We start from the raw sequence: 16,599 nt of genomic DNA, 5'->3' as shown, positions 1-16,599 counted from the left end.
GAGCTCAGTAGCACGCGAGGATTTCGGAGCACCTCTTCCTTGCGGGTTGTTTTCAAGCGTCGCCGTCGTCGCCGTCTCGAACACCCCGAAGCTGGTGGATCCGCCCACCTTCCGGCAGGTTTGAATCCTTACGCGCGAAGAAATGGCCTGCTTCGACGGCTCGGGATGTGATACCTGAATTATCGTTGACTTTCGGAACTGGATAGGTGATTATTGTTTTTTTTTTCTGCGAAGTTTTGTCGACATATCTTTGACATATCAGTGTTAACTGTGGCATATCTTTTGGTATTTTGTGGTTGAGTGTCGAGTGGTTCGATGGAAACTATGGGACTCAATCTACACACCTTGACGTTGTTTATATTTTGGATTACTGTAGTTCGTGCTCAAGGTAATTCTTCAACAAGTTCTTGAATTGGAAAGAATGTTTTTGAAATCGAGGGTCATTTTGTGTCAAAATCGAGTAATTTTTTTCTATGGTTGTGATGCTGCAACCACAGAAATGAAATTTCCCAAAATTCTCCGTTGAGGGACTGTGATCATAAGTGCAAAGTTTCATCACACTCGGATGAGTACTTGCGGAGATTCAAAATCGAGTAATTTCTTTCTATGGTTGTGATGCAATCACAGAAATGAAATTTGGCACAATTTTGCATGAAATATTTCAAAGTGAATATGAAAGTATTCGTATGATTTGTAGCAAACTCCAACCAATTATTTGATGAGACATTTCATTCCATATCAACACTACTAGAGAAATATAAAAGAAAAGAGATCAAAACCAGAACTGGTTCCTCAATCTATTCGATATCTTCAATATCAAATGAGTTTTATGTGTCAAGGATTCGGAAATCTATCCATTTCTCTCGCGATTAATTTAATATTCGATTTTCATCCAACACTGAATAAAATTGTGAAAAAAAACTATTAGAGCAAGAAAAATAAAGACCTCGAATGCTACGATAAAAGCTACTCTGGTATAACAGAGTGGTGATCACTACATAAACTAAACCAGCTGAGCGCAGGTTTCTATTTTGGCATCTAAGTCCAAGTCAATTTTTTTTTCAAAGATAATAGTAAGTTGAAGGATTGAATAGATGACTTTAACAGTATTAATGCAAACACAGAATTGGTATAATTGGGGGGTTAAGGATGTGATCCCCAAATTTCTGCACAACGGTTTTTCTAAACTGATCAGTGATACACCTTGTTCGAAAAAAATATGTAATATTTATCATAACAAAAAGAAACACTTCAAATGCTATGACAGAAGCTACTCTGATATAACAGAGTGGTGATCATCTTCTTATACTGAACCAGCTCAGCGCAGCTTGGCATCTAAGTCCAAGTCAACTTTGTTCAAGGCTAATAGCCAAATAATTGAATAGATAATGATTGAATAGATAATTAATGCACTCGAACGAATGGTATAATTCGAGGGTTCAAGATGTGATCCCTAAATTTCTGCCCACAGGTTATACTGAACTGATCAGTGATATTTCTTGTTCGAAAAAATATTTAACATTTTTTTGCTATTGTGTGGTTGGTTTGTTGGGTGGTCATTTAAATGCTGGGAGAATGAGTCTACGGGCTTTGAAGTTGACTATAATTTGGCCCACTGTAGATGGCCTTCGAGGTAAATTTTCGGTAGTCAATGTTATTCAATTCAAGTATTTAGTATTCGGAATATTATTTTCGAAATTTGCTATTTAAATGTTTCATTATTACTAATGAGCTACACTGGTATATTATAGTGATCTTCAACCCATATACTGACCAAGCTCTGTGCAGCTTGGTCTTCAGGTCAACCCACTCTTCATACCAGAGATACTTGAATTTTTTGATATGTAATTGAGATGGTATTAATGTAAGTGGAGGAATGGCGAACTTCGTCGGCTCAGGATGTAATACCTAAATATTTGCTGATTTTGGAGGTGATAATTGTTTCTCTACATATCTTCGACAAATCAGTGTAATCTGTGGCATATCTTTGGTATTTTGTGGTTGAATGTGGAGTGGTTCGATGGAAACTATGGGACTCAATCTACACACCTTGACGTTGTTTATATTTTGGACTACTGTGGTTCCTGCTCAAGGTGAATCTTCATTGGTCCATTCAATGCTCAAATCATCGTAGATGGCGTTCGAGGTGAATTTTGGTTTGTCAATTCTATTCATCAGTATCAAATATTCGGAATAGTGTTTCTGAAGTTCGATATTCGAAATCTCTTGTATTCCTTCAAATAAGCCACATAGTTATAATATAAGGACCTTCAATTCATAAACTGACCCAGCTCAGCACTGCTTGATATTTAGGTCAAGTCAACTCTTTCTCAAGGATACTAACAGATAGGTATATCCTTATTATTGAATATGTGATTTTGATAGTTCATTTCTGCTAACTGGTTCTTCTGAACTCATCAGTGATGTTTCTTTTTCGTAGAAAATAGGTAATATTTAACATATTTTTGCTGTTATGTGGTTGGTTTATTGGATGGTCATATGGATACTTTGGGAATAAGTCTATGCACTCTTATGTTGTTCATTATTTGGCTCAATATAGTTGGCGTATGTTGTGAATTTTTGGTATTCAATTTTTTCTAACTATATGAAGGATTTGGAATAGTGTTTTGAACTCTGGTATTTGAAATCTTTTGTATTCCTCAAATAAGCTACATTGTATAACATAGTAATCCTCAATTCACATACTGATCCAGCCCAGTGTAGCTTGGCATCTAGGTCAAGTCAACATTTTCAAAGATAACAGATATGTATTTGAATTATTGAATATGTGATTTCGATGGTATTAATTCACACGGAGGAATGGTATGCTTCGACGGTTTAGAATGCGATCCCTAATTTCTGCATCTGGTTCCTCTGAAGTGATTAGTGATATTCCTGTTTGAGAAAAGTAACATTGTAATATGTGATTTGTTTGTCGGGTAGTCCAGTTGATACTGTGAGTTTCAATCAACGCTCTTTAATATTTATATTATGGATTACTGTAGTTGGCGCTCAAGGTACATTTTAATAGGTCAATTTGATACAAGTATTGAATTTGGACAAGTGTTTTTGGACTCAGCTATTTAAAATCTCTTGTTATTACTCAATTGATCTACCGCTGACACAGAGTAGTCTTCAATTTAAATGCCAATTCTGCTGAACTTATGAATCAATATTTCAATTATCTTAATGCTTACATAACCAGAATTGCCAATGTAACTTACTTATAAAATATACATTAATATAACAGATACAACAGAGGTCAACAATCAATTTTTCGAAAAGAAAAATAAGGAAAAGCAATAACGTGAAGTCAGCAGCTTTTACGCCCTTATAATATTTCATTCTTAAAGTCAGCTCATAATATTTGGAATACATATTTCAGTGAATTTCCAATAAAAGGAAGGGTGGAATAAAATAGTGGCGATTAATCCATATACTGACTTCGCTCAAGGGCGACTGGCATCTGGGTCAAGATACCTTCAAGATTTCCTTCTCACGTAGAAAAGCTATATTGATGAATTATTGAATGGGTAATTTCGATGTTCCTAATCTACACTTAACGATGAGCAATCGAAGGAATAGTTTGCTTCGACGGTTTAGGAATCAGGAAGTGATGATCGTTGCGTCTTTGTCGCCTAGTGAGTTTGAATGGATCATTGATTTGGTTTTTGCTGATTGAGTTCGACTCACCGATGAAAACTTCGAGGTTTAAGAGTGAACACCACCACGTTACTTTCTTGCGATCTGTTAGTAGGTTTTTCCTCGAAGAGGAAAGACACAAATAATGTGCGGTGTTGCCAAAACTATTGAATGATTAGTAGAAGTGTGGAATATCAGAATAGTTCCAACTTTCGTCGATTTCCACAAAATTAGAGTTTGGCTTCTTTTGTGATTATATTATATAAGATTTTTTTTACGAATATCTTCAAAATATATCAGTGCTCTGTAGGAATACCATTATTCCATATATTCGAAAAATGAAAAGTTGCCAAAATTATCATATTTGCAAATTGAAAATAATGAAATATCACAATATAGATTATTGTTTGAAGAAATGATGTGAAAATCTCATTCGAATGGGTTTGGTTATTTGCAGGAAGTATCGAATAAATTCCAAAGCGCAAGAAGATACAATAAAAATGAAATATTCGTGTTGAGTTAATAATAAATGATACATAATTTTGTGAAAATGAATGATTTCAATAAGAGGATCGATTCAATTCGAATAGACAAATTGGAATGCAAAATATTCTTTCTGCACGATTTCGTGCCAATATACGGGGTATTTATGAATTGGCTGTACAGATGGAAATGGCAGATTCTTTGGATGATCTAAACATGATGCAAACGCTCTGTTTTCGAGATATGCCAACTCATGTTCAGAGAAATATAAAAACTTTCAATTTCCAGGGTGAGTAAGATTCTCGAATGCCGCAGTTGTGTTCATAATTGGCAAAAAAGGTAGCCCGTTCAAAATGTTGTTTTTCTGATAGTTACAACTATTTGACCAAAGATTTTATTATCCGAACTTCTCATCTAGATAAACTAAACGACTAATAATGTCATAGTGAATCACATCTCATATAGACAATTCTGAGGTCTCCAAGGGTCCTTTTTCGAATTTTTGCCATGTGTTTTGAATTCAGGGTATCAACCTAATGGTCAGATACATTCAAAGAATTACCAGATTGCTGTAACCCGAATTTATGGTTTCAATTTCTCTCAGCAGATTATCCAGGTAGATATTTCATGATACTGATTTGTATTGTGTACAAACCATTAGAGCGTTTTCAGGAATATCACGTAAAATATTAGGCGTCGAATGAAATACTATATTTGTTGTTTTTAGTTCATGTTATATGGAAGCTTCAATAGATTTCTCACTTACCACAGGAATTAGTAGAAACTTTCATATATCATCAATGATGAAAAAAATCCATAAATAACAAAAAACAATTCTTCATCTGGTGTTTATATTATCTTGAATGGAAATATAGGTTGCTAATGGTTTTGGTATAGCTTACTAATTCAACAATTCTAGTGCTCTATTTCTGTACACCTTTTTAGCAGACTGTTTTTCAATTAATTTATTTTAAATTTTTCACAATTTTATCGATGTTTGAATAAACAACAAAAAGGAAGTTTTATATGATAAAAATTTGCGCCTGTCTTATTTTGAATTGGTTATTGCCTTAAGATAACATAGAAATTAGGTAAGGATTTTCAAACAGTCCCATCAACGAAAATCAGTAAATGTCTACTTTATTAATGTTTTAATTGAATTCTTCCCCAAAAATTTGAATGAATGAGTTGAAATGATGGCCATAGAGCAAGATTGATTGGACTAAGAAGAACGAAACAGTTAACATAAGTTAAATTGCGCATTCGCCATTTTGTATATTGATGGGAAATGCTTTTATTCTATATATTCATGTAGGCTTGGTTAATCGATCGTCTAGAGGTATGATTCGATCACCTGGCCTTTCGTCTTTTTCTCCGTGACTTTGTTGGATTTGTAATAATGAAACTCTTTTGAATTATTTACATCTATTTACCAAGCCACAATTATACAGTGAAAACTCAGTATTGAGAAGATCCCAATAACGTCCTAATAACAAGTTTCTCACTACTATACGGTACTGAATTTCGTGTTTAACTCTCGTTTAATTGATTACTCGAAACGTCTTCGTCGTACTTCAAGTTTTCGGTAGTCTCGTCTTTAACTTGTTCGCGACTCGTCTTAATCTAGTCCGCGAACCGTCTTTTCGTTTACGTCTTAAGTTGACCGACCGAACTTGTCTCGTCTTTGATTTGAGTTGAACTGTACCGTCTGTACACGTCTTTGGTTTAATCTTAACTGTTCCCGTCTTCGATGAACTGTGTCCTCTGTCGATTGGAACTACCCTGTCTCGGTTTGACCACACCTTTAGGGGAAGGTACCATCCATCTAGTTCAATAAGATTTTTGCCGTACCGCCCCCAAAGATGTTCGCGGATTCCTGGAATCGAATATTCTAGAAGAACTAGGGCCTGAGAAAAAAGATGAAACACATGTGGCATAATCGTCTTGTTGTGAAACTTTTCCCAACCCCATAAATCCCTTGAGTTTTACAATCGACATATGACATTCTTCGACACCCCGAAGACACATCCTTTTTGCATTATGTACAATAACCATTCGTTCCCTGTAAATTCTTTGAATTTGTCATGCCCTTGGCACTTGAAGAGACTAATAGGTCTCCAACGCATCCGGTTGACCATCTCAATTATTTACGGGGAACAATAAACTGGATCCTACATTCATTAGAGATTAAACATCAATTTATTATGCTATCAGTAAAACATGACGACAATTTTATCTATCGCAACATTTTTATTCGAAGGACACTATCCTGAGTATTTTTTCTCACTTAAACTAATAACGCATTACTGTAACAACCCATTGGAATTTTATGTATGTAGTTCTATATTTGAAGGCGAGATTCTGTCGCAATCAATCAAATGTAAAAAATATGTATTATTGGTGAGGTATACCATTACGAAATAGAGTAGGTAATTGCATTCATATTGTATCAATATGGTTTTTCAAAGAAATCGAACATAATAACACTAGGTCCACATAAACTGAACAATTGCAACCTGAATTTTCTTTTTGTCGATGAAAGCTGAAAAACTCGTGGATACCTACATTATCGACTTGTAGTATATTGTACATAACAAGAAACGTTAGTGGAAGGGAAAATGAGGTCTATTGATTGTCACTATATTTCCTTTTCCTTTCACATCAAAATAATGAAGTCAACACCCATTAGAAATGTTCACTCGTTCACATTGTTTATTCAGAATATACCTGATCGATCAAAGACTCATGAATATGTCAACTGCCTCATATCCAAATAAATTGATATATACAACTTGGTGAACTCTTCATCATTCATTTGCCTCATTTATCTGCTGTTGTAGTTTTTTGCGAATGAATATTTGTAGGATCCCAATTATTTTTTCCTGTAAATAAACATTATGGTCACCAGAATGCTTGGAGATCTGTGAGTTTTGATTTTTCGAGGGCATGATATTTTCAATTGATTCCTCCTAAATGATAAGAGATATTTTGTAAGTTTGAAATTAATTGTTGAAATCTCATGTTGAAAGGTTTATTGTCGAAACATTAAAAAAACTTGATATTGCTACAATAATGAATTCGAATCGAAAAGTCAAAGACTCACCTTGTCTATGTTCAATGGCGATCAAACTGAAAATTCCTAAACGATGCTCTGAACACAGACGAAAACCCGATTATTCCAAGCAAAAATAGTTATTCACGAACGAAAATTTTTATAATCTCAATTTCACTCAATTTACATAACGCCCTTAAAGTTAATGGGTTCATACCAGGTACCTGAAAACCTCTACGATATTGTTTTACACGGCATCTCTGCATGATCGAATTGCATAGCGATATCCTTCAACCAAATTTTTCGATTTTGTTCTATCCCTCTCATCGTTTTCACGAAACGAGTTAAAGTGATGTTCAGATATGAATTTTACCCCTAAGCTATCTTGAAGTTACCGGCGAGAAACCTGATAACGCTTTTTCAACATGATATTCCATCGAGAACCTTTGAACATACTCATGTCGAGATCCGGATGGAAAGTAATCCTCAATATCCTTTTTGAGGATATATTTTCATCATTTTACAGGCCGATAGTTATTCATCCCAGGTTTTTATTTCATTTGCAATGTTTTATATGTACCGTGGAGCGGTTGCAAGAGTTGTAGAATATTTTTCGAAATATCTAGGTAGGGACATCGTCTGCTTCCAACTCAGCACCAGATATTTGACTTGGGATTCTTTTTAATGCAACGCGTAGTTCAGCTCTGAAATTTTTGGTAAATCTTTTCTGAAATTATTTTTTAGTCGAACCTAAAGGATGGTTGTTCTTTTTGTAATTGATATTCGTGCTAGAAACACAGTTATGGATTACTGAAATATGTTGAGTTGGGACCTCTATACAATTCTACTAAGGTCACAGGATCGCCGGTCAACAATGCAGTCAAGCCAAGTGGGTATTTGCCGGCTGAGCTAAACAATGCTAACTAGAGCTATTAACTATTAAGAGATGTTCAATGGGCACCAGGTAGATTCAAATGTTCACCAAATACCCTAGAAAACTACCTTCAACATTACTTACCTGCCAAGTAAAGTTGGAATGAAAAAATTCTAGAAAATTGAGGGAGCAAAACAATACTTAAAAGCTACTATGCCGACTGACTGTAGTCAATAATTCATTAATGTTTTATAAATATTTCAAGTAAAAAAAATTTACATGCAATAGTGACCACATGTTATCAACCAGCATTTGGACTAACGAGATGAATAGAACAACGAAGCTCTTAACAAGAGGCAAAAGTAGCGAAATTCAGTTGCGTCGCGTGAGCTCAGGTGCATGCGCAGATTTTTGTCAACAAAAACAACTTCAAAAATGATCCCGAGGAAGATCCCTACCACCGTTCTACCAAAACATTACATATGTCAATAATTTACTGAATCTTCAATATAAAAAAAAAAGTCAAAAATGTAACATTCAACTAAACAATGCATGATCAATAATTGATCCATTCAAGGAAATAAAATAATCCAATATCAATAAGTAATCAATTCAACAAAATTAAATTATGCACTATCAATAAGTAATCAAATCAAGAAAATGAAATAATCCAATATTAATAATCAGTCAATAAAATATCAATAACTATCTAAAAGCTTTTAAAATGGCATTGTAACTCATATATTTTTCCTTCCAAGAAATATTCCAGGCGACAAGATCCGAAACAGTGAATCTAAGTCATATTTATAACGTAATAGAGTTTATAAGATAACATGAAATGAAAAAGGTATACAGGGTGTTATATGAGAATGATTGGCCATATCCAAGTACTGTCGTCCAGGTCTCCAGCAAAAAGCATAAGTGCTGGTGGCAACATTTTAGCACCAGTACGAATGCTTTTTGTTGAAAAAATATTTCTTTAAATTGTGTTTCTAGATTTTTTTTTGCAGGAAAAATTAAATGCCCTTTGGTATCTGACAAGACTTCTTCATGAAACCATAATTACTTGTTATCAAAGGTATTGTAGTTTTTGGTGACAACAGCTGCCAAGTTTCGCCGCAGGACAATGTCTAAAATATTGGTGTATTCATCGATTAGAGGTTGCTTAAGATAATTCTGACGACTCAGCTCGGCATTGGTCCCTTTTCTTCCTTAAGGTGGCGCTATACAAAGAATTGACCAATCAACGGCATCATTTCACAATTTTCATTTGTTCTGTCAAAAATGTTTCGTTGTCGGTAAAACCTCAAAACGTCATTGACAGAAAGGCGGCGTAAGTGCCGTCATATAAAACGATGCGGAAATCAATTAAAAAGGGACCAATACCATTAAAATACAAATAGGCCGGGCCCTTCAAAAGGCGCCAAATTAATCTTAAGGTTTTTCAAGTGAGAGTGAACACACCAGGGTTTTAGACATCTTAGCTGCAGGTGAATCCAAAAAACTGTTGACAGGTACTGTCATATAGTTCTCCATCTAGAAACCATTTTTAATTCAAAATTGCTTGTTTGTGATCGGTGGAAAATAAGAAGAGGAAAATATAGTCAGTATGAGACCGAATAATTGGCTGGAATAATGCATCACTATTAGTTTGAATCCACCAAAATGTCAGATTTTTAAATATGAAAACAATAATCATCATTGAACATTAATTCAAGATCAAGTAGACAGCGACTCAATCAAATTATGTCTTGCCACAAAAAGTGACACCTTCACTCCTACTTGAACAATATCCAAGTAGTGTTCAGCTTTCCCTTCAGGAAGCTTCATATCCTTTAGGTCCTGCGTTTCCAGGAAGTTTTTTCATTTTACCCGACACTGGAATCTCCTATTGAAAATCTATCCCCTAATTTCTGGACACTGTACGAAAATTCGTCATGGACCTCGGGTCGGCGACCAAGACACACATCTGCCGCCAAAATCGATGGAACGATAGGGACGAAGCAAAGATATCGGGCTCTGTGTACTCGCCCCATTTCCGCAACACGAAAATCATCTCAGTGGAAACTGCGGCTATTTCTGCTACCCACTAAATCTGATATCCGTTCGGTCAGTATGATAATGGAATATCCGTCGAGAAATTGGAATTACATAACTGCTATCCTGTTGCGCGTATGTCCCCCGGAATTCTGGCATATAAATTACGTATCATATATTTCCGAGGTGAGGGGGGGAGGGGGGTTCTGAATTTCGGATAATTTTGTGGCAGAGAGCCAGCGTCATCCGACGGACATTAAACTAGTCTGGCCGGGTCGTAGTTATGCAAATTTGGTCATTTATAAAACTTGAAGAAGTTTCGCTGTGTAGCTTCAACTTCAGAAGAATTATTTCGCCTGGACTTAATGAACTTTGCTGGTGGGATGATTATTTTGTAACATGTACTGAGGCGCTGAAGAAGTTTTGAGTGAAAAAGACTATTCGTTTTGGGAGATATCATCTCGTTGTCAGGGGACCGGGAGTAATTTAAGCGTCGTATATTTTGAAGAATTACGCAGTGCCGTCGCTAGCCAAACTGCTGCCCTAGGCAGAAACCCATTTTGACCCCTAGGCAGAGACTCATTTTGCCGCCCTAGACATAAACCCATTTTGCCGCCCTAACAGAAACTAACTCTACAGAATGCTTAAAATTAATATTGGATAATCGAAGTCCAGCGCCTGCTCAAGCGTTTCTACCGTTCTATTTTTTATGGATTCAAATTTTAATCCAATAGATGATTTAGGATGAGTGGAATGCAATAAACATACTCAACTGTATTCTAATGAATAAATGATGAAATACCTATATGAATAAAGTTCAGGTTTCAGATTAGTAAATTTGATAAAAAAAAAATCATCAGTGAATTTCGTTTAAATAAAAAAAATATTTGATTCGTTCTTCCAGTAAATGTAGATAATGTCGCCCTCCATTATTTGCCGCCCCTATAGAGTGGGTCCTGCAGTTTCAGTTTCCTAGCTCAGTTTCGATTTTAGAGAAAGCTTGAAAATTGATTTTCTTTTGTTCAAGATTATCGAGTAAAGCAATCGGATGATGCGGATGAACCATCATCTAATTCGAATGCGCCCACGCCCAACACTAGTTAATTTGATATAAAAAATGAAGAATATTATAAAATAATGGAATGTCGTATGAAATAATAAAACTTCTTATATTTCTTCAAAAGTATCAGTCGGAAGTGATGAAATCGAATTTTTTTCTTATATTTTGCATTCCATTCGGAGGAATCAACATTCTGATTAGGGAATTGAAAAGAAAATAATCCAGAACCCCAAGTGGCCATAAAATTCGGCAACGTAAAGGGAACGCCGACAAGCCTGATGAGTGCATGTGTTTTTACCGTCAATAACTTGTAAACAGCACTATAAGGGGATCACGTCATATCTGGATATTTATAAGTATGATGTATAATGCGGACATTTTATGGTTTTTGATGTTTTAAATTTGTCGGTATTCCTTCCTGTTGTTGCCGACTGAATTAAATTTCTTTTGGTACTCTGAATTTCTACACATGTAATTTTTGTTGATCAAGCTTGAAATGCCGCCCTTGAATTTTGCCGCCCTAGGCGACCGCCTACCCTGCCTACCCCCTAGCGACGGTCCTGAAATTACGCAGTGTTTCAGTCGAGGTTATGAAAATATCTCCTCTCATTTCGAAGAACATATGTGAAAAGGAACCAAACAAAGGGGACTAATATGCAAAATTATTTTGTCTCATTAATAGAAAACATGTGTAAAAAAATTTCATTCATACGTCAGCAATTTGCGAACTTGTCATACGACAATCACAGAAAGATGGGACCCACAGAAGAGCAAAAGCTTTGATAATTCTTCCAGTCTGGAATCTTTAACATCACTTGCGATCGCTATTGAAAAATCATGAATTAACTACTTTGGACGATGCCGAAAACACAACTGAAACTTATCATTAAAGTATCCAATATAATTGATAAGCGTCGATTTGTTTTTGAATGAATTGATGTAAAGGGGTTTTTTTTTTCGAGGTATATAACTTTGAGTTGGCATTACTGTTCGAGATGGCGACCAATTTAACAGCTGTCAAGTGATTCATTCTCAGTTTGGTTTGGCAATTCATCATGAATAGACTCACGCCTGAACAATGCTTGCAAATACTGCAATTTTATTTCGAAAATGATGGTTCTGTGCGGAATACAAATCCCGATTTTTATAAGCGAATTTTGTTTAGCGATGAAGCGCACCTCTGGTTGAATGGATACGTCAACAAACAAAACTGCCATATTTGGAGTGAAGCTAATCCTCAAGTGTATGTCGAAACACCGTTACATCCAGAAAAACTGACTGTTTGGTGCGCTTTATGGGCTGATGGAATCATTGGTCTGTACTTCTTCAAAAACGATGATGGCCAGAACGTTACAGTCAATGGTGATCGGTGTAGAGCCATGATTACTAACTTCTTCCTGAATTGAACAACCATGATGTCCAGGAGCTGTGGTTCCAATAAGACGGCGCAACATGTGACACAGCTCGTGCCACAATCGATTTATTGAACGACACGTTTGGTGACCGCCTAATTCCACGTTTTGGACCTATGAATTGGCCTCCAAGATCTTGTGATTTAATACCGCTAGACTACTTTGTGTGGGGCTATGTAAAGTGATTGGTCTATGTGGATAAGGCACAAACCCTTGACCATTTGGAAGACAACATTCGCCGTGTTATTGCCGATATACGGCCACAAATGTTGGAAAAAGTCATCGAAAATTGGACGTCCAGATTGGACAACATCCAAGCCAGCCGTGCCAAAAATCATTTCTGAAATGTAATGCCACAAGATTATCTTGTGTATAAATAAAATTCATGCCAATCGAATGATCCATCGTTTTTTTATTGCAATTTAAAGTTCTATAGCCCAAAAAAAACACCCTTTATATTGTGTTTCACTAAATGTAATATTAAAAATATCAAACTGACATATCGATCATTGTCCTAGATTTTATCCTCGAAGTTTTTATGAAAATCTATAAAAGCGTTTGAAAGTTAGGTATATCGGTTGAAAGCTTCTGTTACAATGCATAAAAAACCAGGAATCACAAAAACGAATTGACGCTTTCAGATTGAGATTATTCAAATTGTGCAAAAAATTGTGTTGATGAAATACCTTGTATAACATCCAACTCCAAGATACTCATTGATAGATCAAGAAGATTAATTTCTAATTCTTCATCGAGATTCACTACGATAATTAATGAAGAAATGAATCAAAGTGTTCATGAAAAACGGCACTTAATTATGCTTACATACAGAACCAACCGCTAGGATTATATTTCATCGCAAACATCGCTGATATCATTGTTCCCATAAATTTCTATCCACATTTTCCTGAGAGCTTAACAATCCGGCTGAGTCAGAAATGGGAAATGAAGAGGAAAATTTCCTCTTTTATTTCACCAGCCTCTAGTATAGCTAGAGCTCCTATGAAAAGACCAACACATAATGAATTTTCCCGCTAATGGCGCCAAAACATTCGAGCAGTCTCCCTCGGAATTACTTCCTGGAAGAAAATATATGAGCCTTTTCCAATTTTTTCGCTTCTCCGTATGAATCTTTACTCTGTCGTCGTAACAAGATATTTTTCATAAGGAGGAATACGGTATGAAAAACTCATTATTTATGGGATAAGACGAGAGCATAAAGTATCGAAAAGGACAATTTCCGAGTTGATGAATTTATTATGAGTGAGGGGGCTATTTATTACAAAATTCTCCACACAGATTGACTCAATCCTTAGTGGTTCGTTTTTGCGCTTTTGTGCGATAGTTTTATCGATATCATTATCTGATAGCTTGTGAAAACTATTTTATACTCTACTATCATATTGTTGGATCACTTTTTAATTTCGTTCAAAGTCACAAAATCCAGTGATCCGCTAGCGTGAAATTTGAATATCTGTTATGTTTGTTATAAGGAAGAAGGTCTATAATACAGAAACCTATTTTGAGTAAACTGGAAGTACAAGTATGATAGTTCTTGAGGTATATTTATCTGTGATGACCAAAAATTTACAAATTCACTCAAGCAGTTGTTTACTATGTTATATACACATTTGAAGTGACACTTTGCTAGTCTTGCAAAGTCACCCATAACACGTTGAAATTGTCACTTCACGTTAGAATACTGTAGTCAAGCAGCATCGAGTGCTGTTATGATTTGGATGGATGACCGCTTAGGAACACCGTGAACTGTAAGATTTGAGTTTATTTTTTCAGGAAAAGTCCTTCGCTATTGAAATGGAAGGTGTATTTGGCACAGATTACTGAGTGCCAAACTGAAGGTTCGGATTGTATCAGAAATATAACCAGAATAATGAATACGTGTCTAATACTATCATGTAAAATACTCAAATATATAAACAATTGATTATATATTCAAGTGATCAATCAAGGTTTCTGTTGATACCATAATGAAACCATTTCACAACCTTATATCAAAGTACCTGTGCCCATTGGAAAGTGACCTTTCAAAGCCACAAAGTTATTTTTTTTTCTCATTTTTAGTATTGAAAAGTAGATTACAAAGCAGAATCACCTTATTCATTCAAGATTCCTTGGGGTCAAAGCTCCATCGCAACAGAATAAAGAAAAATGTATAATTTCTATGCCATCAAAATTAATTTAATTTCGGGTATCCTCGATACAATTCCACCCAAATTAGTATGAGACTCACGCAGACTCCCAATTTCTTCGTGGGAGGATATTAAACACCTGCTTCCTTTGTTCACGATCATGGCTAGCCAAATTAAGATATTCCGGACAATTCCTCTTTTTAATTGAGGAGAACAAAGCGCCATAGTTATTCGAATAAATTTCCGCTGCCGAACAATTCTTGTTGAGATCCTTCTCTCCAATAATGAATTGGTAGCTGAAAGCGCGTCTTAAATCTTGCACGTAATAACTCGGAATCTCAAAAGAATTCGCTACTTGTTAGCAATTATATATTTGGCCAGTAATTTCGCTCTCTCCTTTTATATCAATTTCGTGCCTTGAAAGTGCGCATCTGAATTATTCTTCGGTTCTGATTGCGTGTGTAGCAGAAACTTTCTTCTCAATTTATCCCTAGGAACTCTCAGGAGTTTCAAGATGTAAGCACTCACTCGGCGAGTTTGTTACTCGTTGTTTAACAAGTTGTTATTACTGGAACTTGTGGGTGGATGAGATGGATTTCAGTTCGAACATAGGAAGAATTATATGCTCTCTACAGGGTGTCTTATAGGTATTTTCACCGAGAAAGAAAGATGATTAATTACAATTATACCGGGTGGCCCACCAAAGACGCATTTTGAAGGTGTTAATAAAGATATTTTGATTTTTTTTTGCTATGTGGATAGGGTAGTCAAAAGCACAATTTAAAATTATTTTTATATATACATAGTGTCCGAAAACGAAGATTCATATCTTTGTATAGTATAGTTCTTTGGTTTATACCAAAGTTACATTTCCTTCAATGTAACACCCTGTATAAGAATTTAAAAATGAAATGGCAAGCTCAAATAATGATGAGTTGTTTCAGATTTATGCCTTACAGGTTGAGAGGTTGAGAGGTTTTTTCAATATATGATTTCTTGAAGCCTGAAGCATAAAATCCTATAGTAGATATTTTCCAGTTTTCTCCTTCAATTAGTTGAATGGAGTAGTGAATGAAAGGTTCTCTTCGAATTTATCGGAAAAATTCTCAAAACCTTGATAGGAATTTTGTTATCAAGGATACTGAAACCTTCACTGAAAAAATGAGTCTTGGAATCTCATTGGTCAAAATTATAACAGGTGATATTCGATATCTATTGTCGTTATACAGGATGTTCCTGAATTGGTAAAAAGAAAAAGATCTTTCGGTGATTCCTTTCAATCATAAATTTTGAGAAGTTGCTAAGTATAATATACATTCACGCTAGGACGTTAATACAATATTGGAACCTGCGCATTCGCCATTTTGTTACGCATACAATTTTGTGTTGAATTAGGGCTCAATCAAATTTCTCATGAAGAAAAATAAATTTCAATGAGAATGATGCGATAAGCTTGAGTTGACCATAACAAATTTTATTCAATATTCATTTTCAACGACTATATGACCTTTTTCCGGGAAAAGAATGTTATGCCTATTTTGACGTGTCTTCCAGGAGAATTTATAAAGGCCAAATTCGTTTCAGGTATGGACATATAATTCTTATTGAAAAATTTTCAATTATGATTTTTATTTTCTTGTAAAGTTAATTTTATCAAAAATTCATATGGAAACTAACTTGTAATTCGTAATTGTATTTTCTCTGGTTCTGGTTAAACTGTCAATTTAAAATTTCGCATAAAACTCGAAATAATTTTTTTCACCTTAGTTTAATATTTTATTGCGATCTAACACTTAGTTTCAGAATTCTCAGGAAAACAAAAGTTAAAACTACCATAATTATGTCTTGGCGGTTTTCGCCTATCAAGAATCTTAATTCGAGATCCAAAT

General features: G+C 35.2%; 1 protein-coding gene across 1 annotated transcript in view; it reads left to right on the top strand.

The window, feature by feature from the left end:
• The first annotated feature begins 309 nt into the window (after positions 1–309).
• Positions 310–16,599, top strand: part of LOC123674726 (nephrin) — a 368,531-nt gene continuing 352,241 nt past the window's right edge. Inside the window, exon 1 of the mRNA XM_045609779.1 lies at positions 310–388. Within this exon, the coding sequence (XP_045465735.1) occupies positions 316–388 (73 nt within the window). The 5' untranslated portion in view covers positions 310–315. The remainder of the gene's footprint in view (positions 389–16,599) is intronic.

Source organism: Harmonia axyridis, chromosome 1 (genome assembly GCF_914767665.1).
Source record: "Harmonia axyridis chromosome 1, icHarAxyr1.1, whole genome shotgun sequence".
Lineage (NCBI taxonomy): Eukaryota > Metazoa > Arthropoda > Insecta > Coleoptera > Coccinellidae > Harmonia > Harmonia axyridis.
Note: the sequence above shows the minus strand (reverse complement) of the source record. Positions and strands in the feature narration are given on the sequence as shown.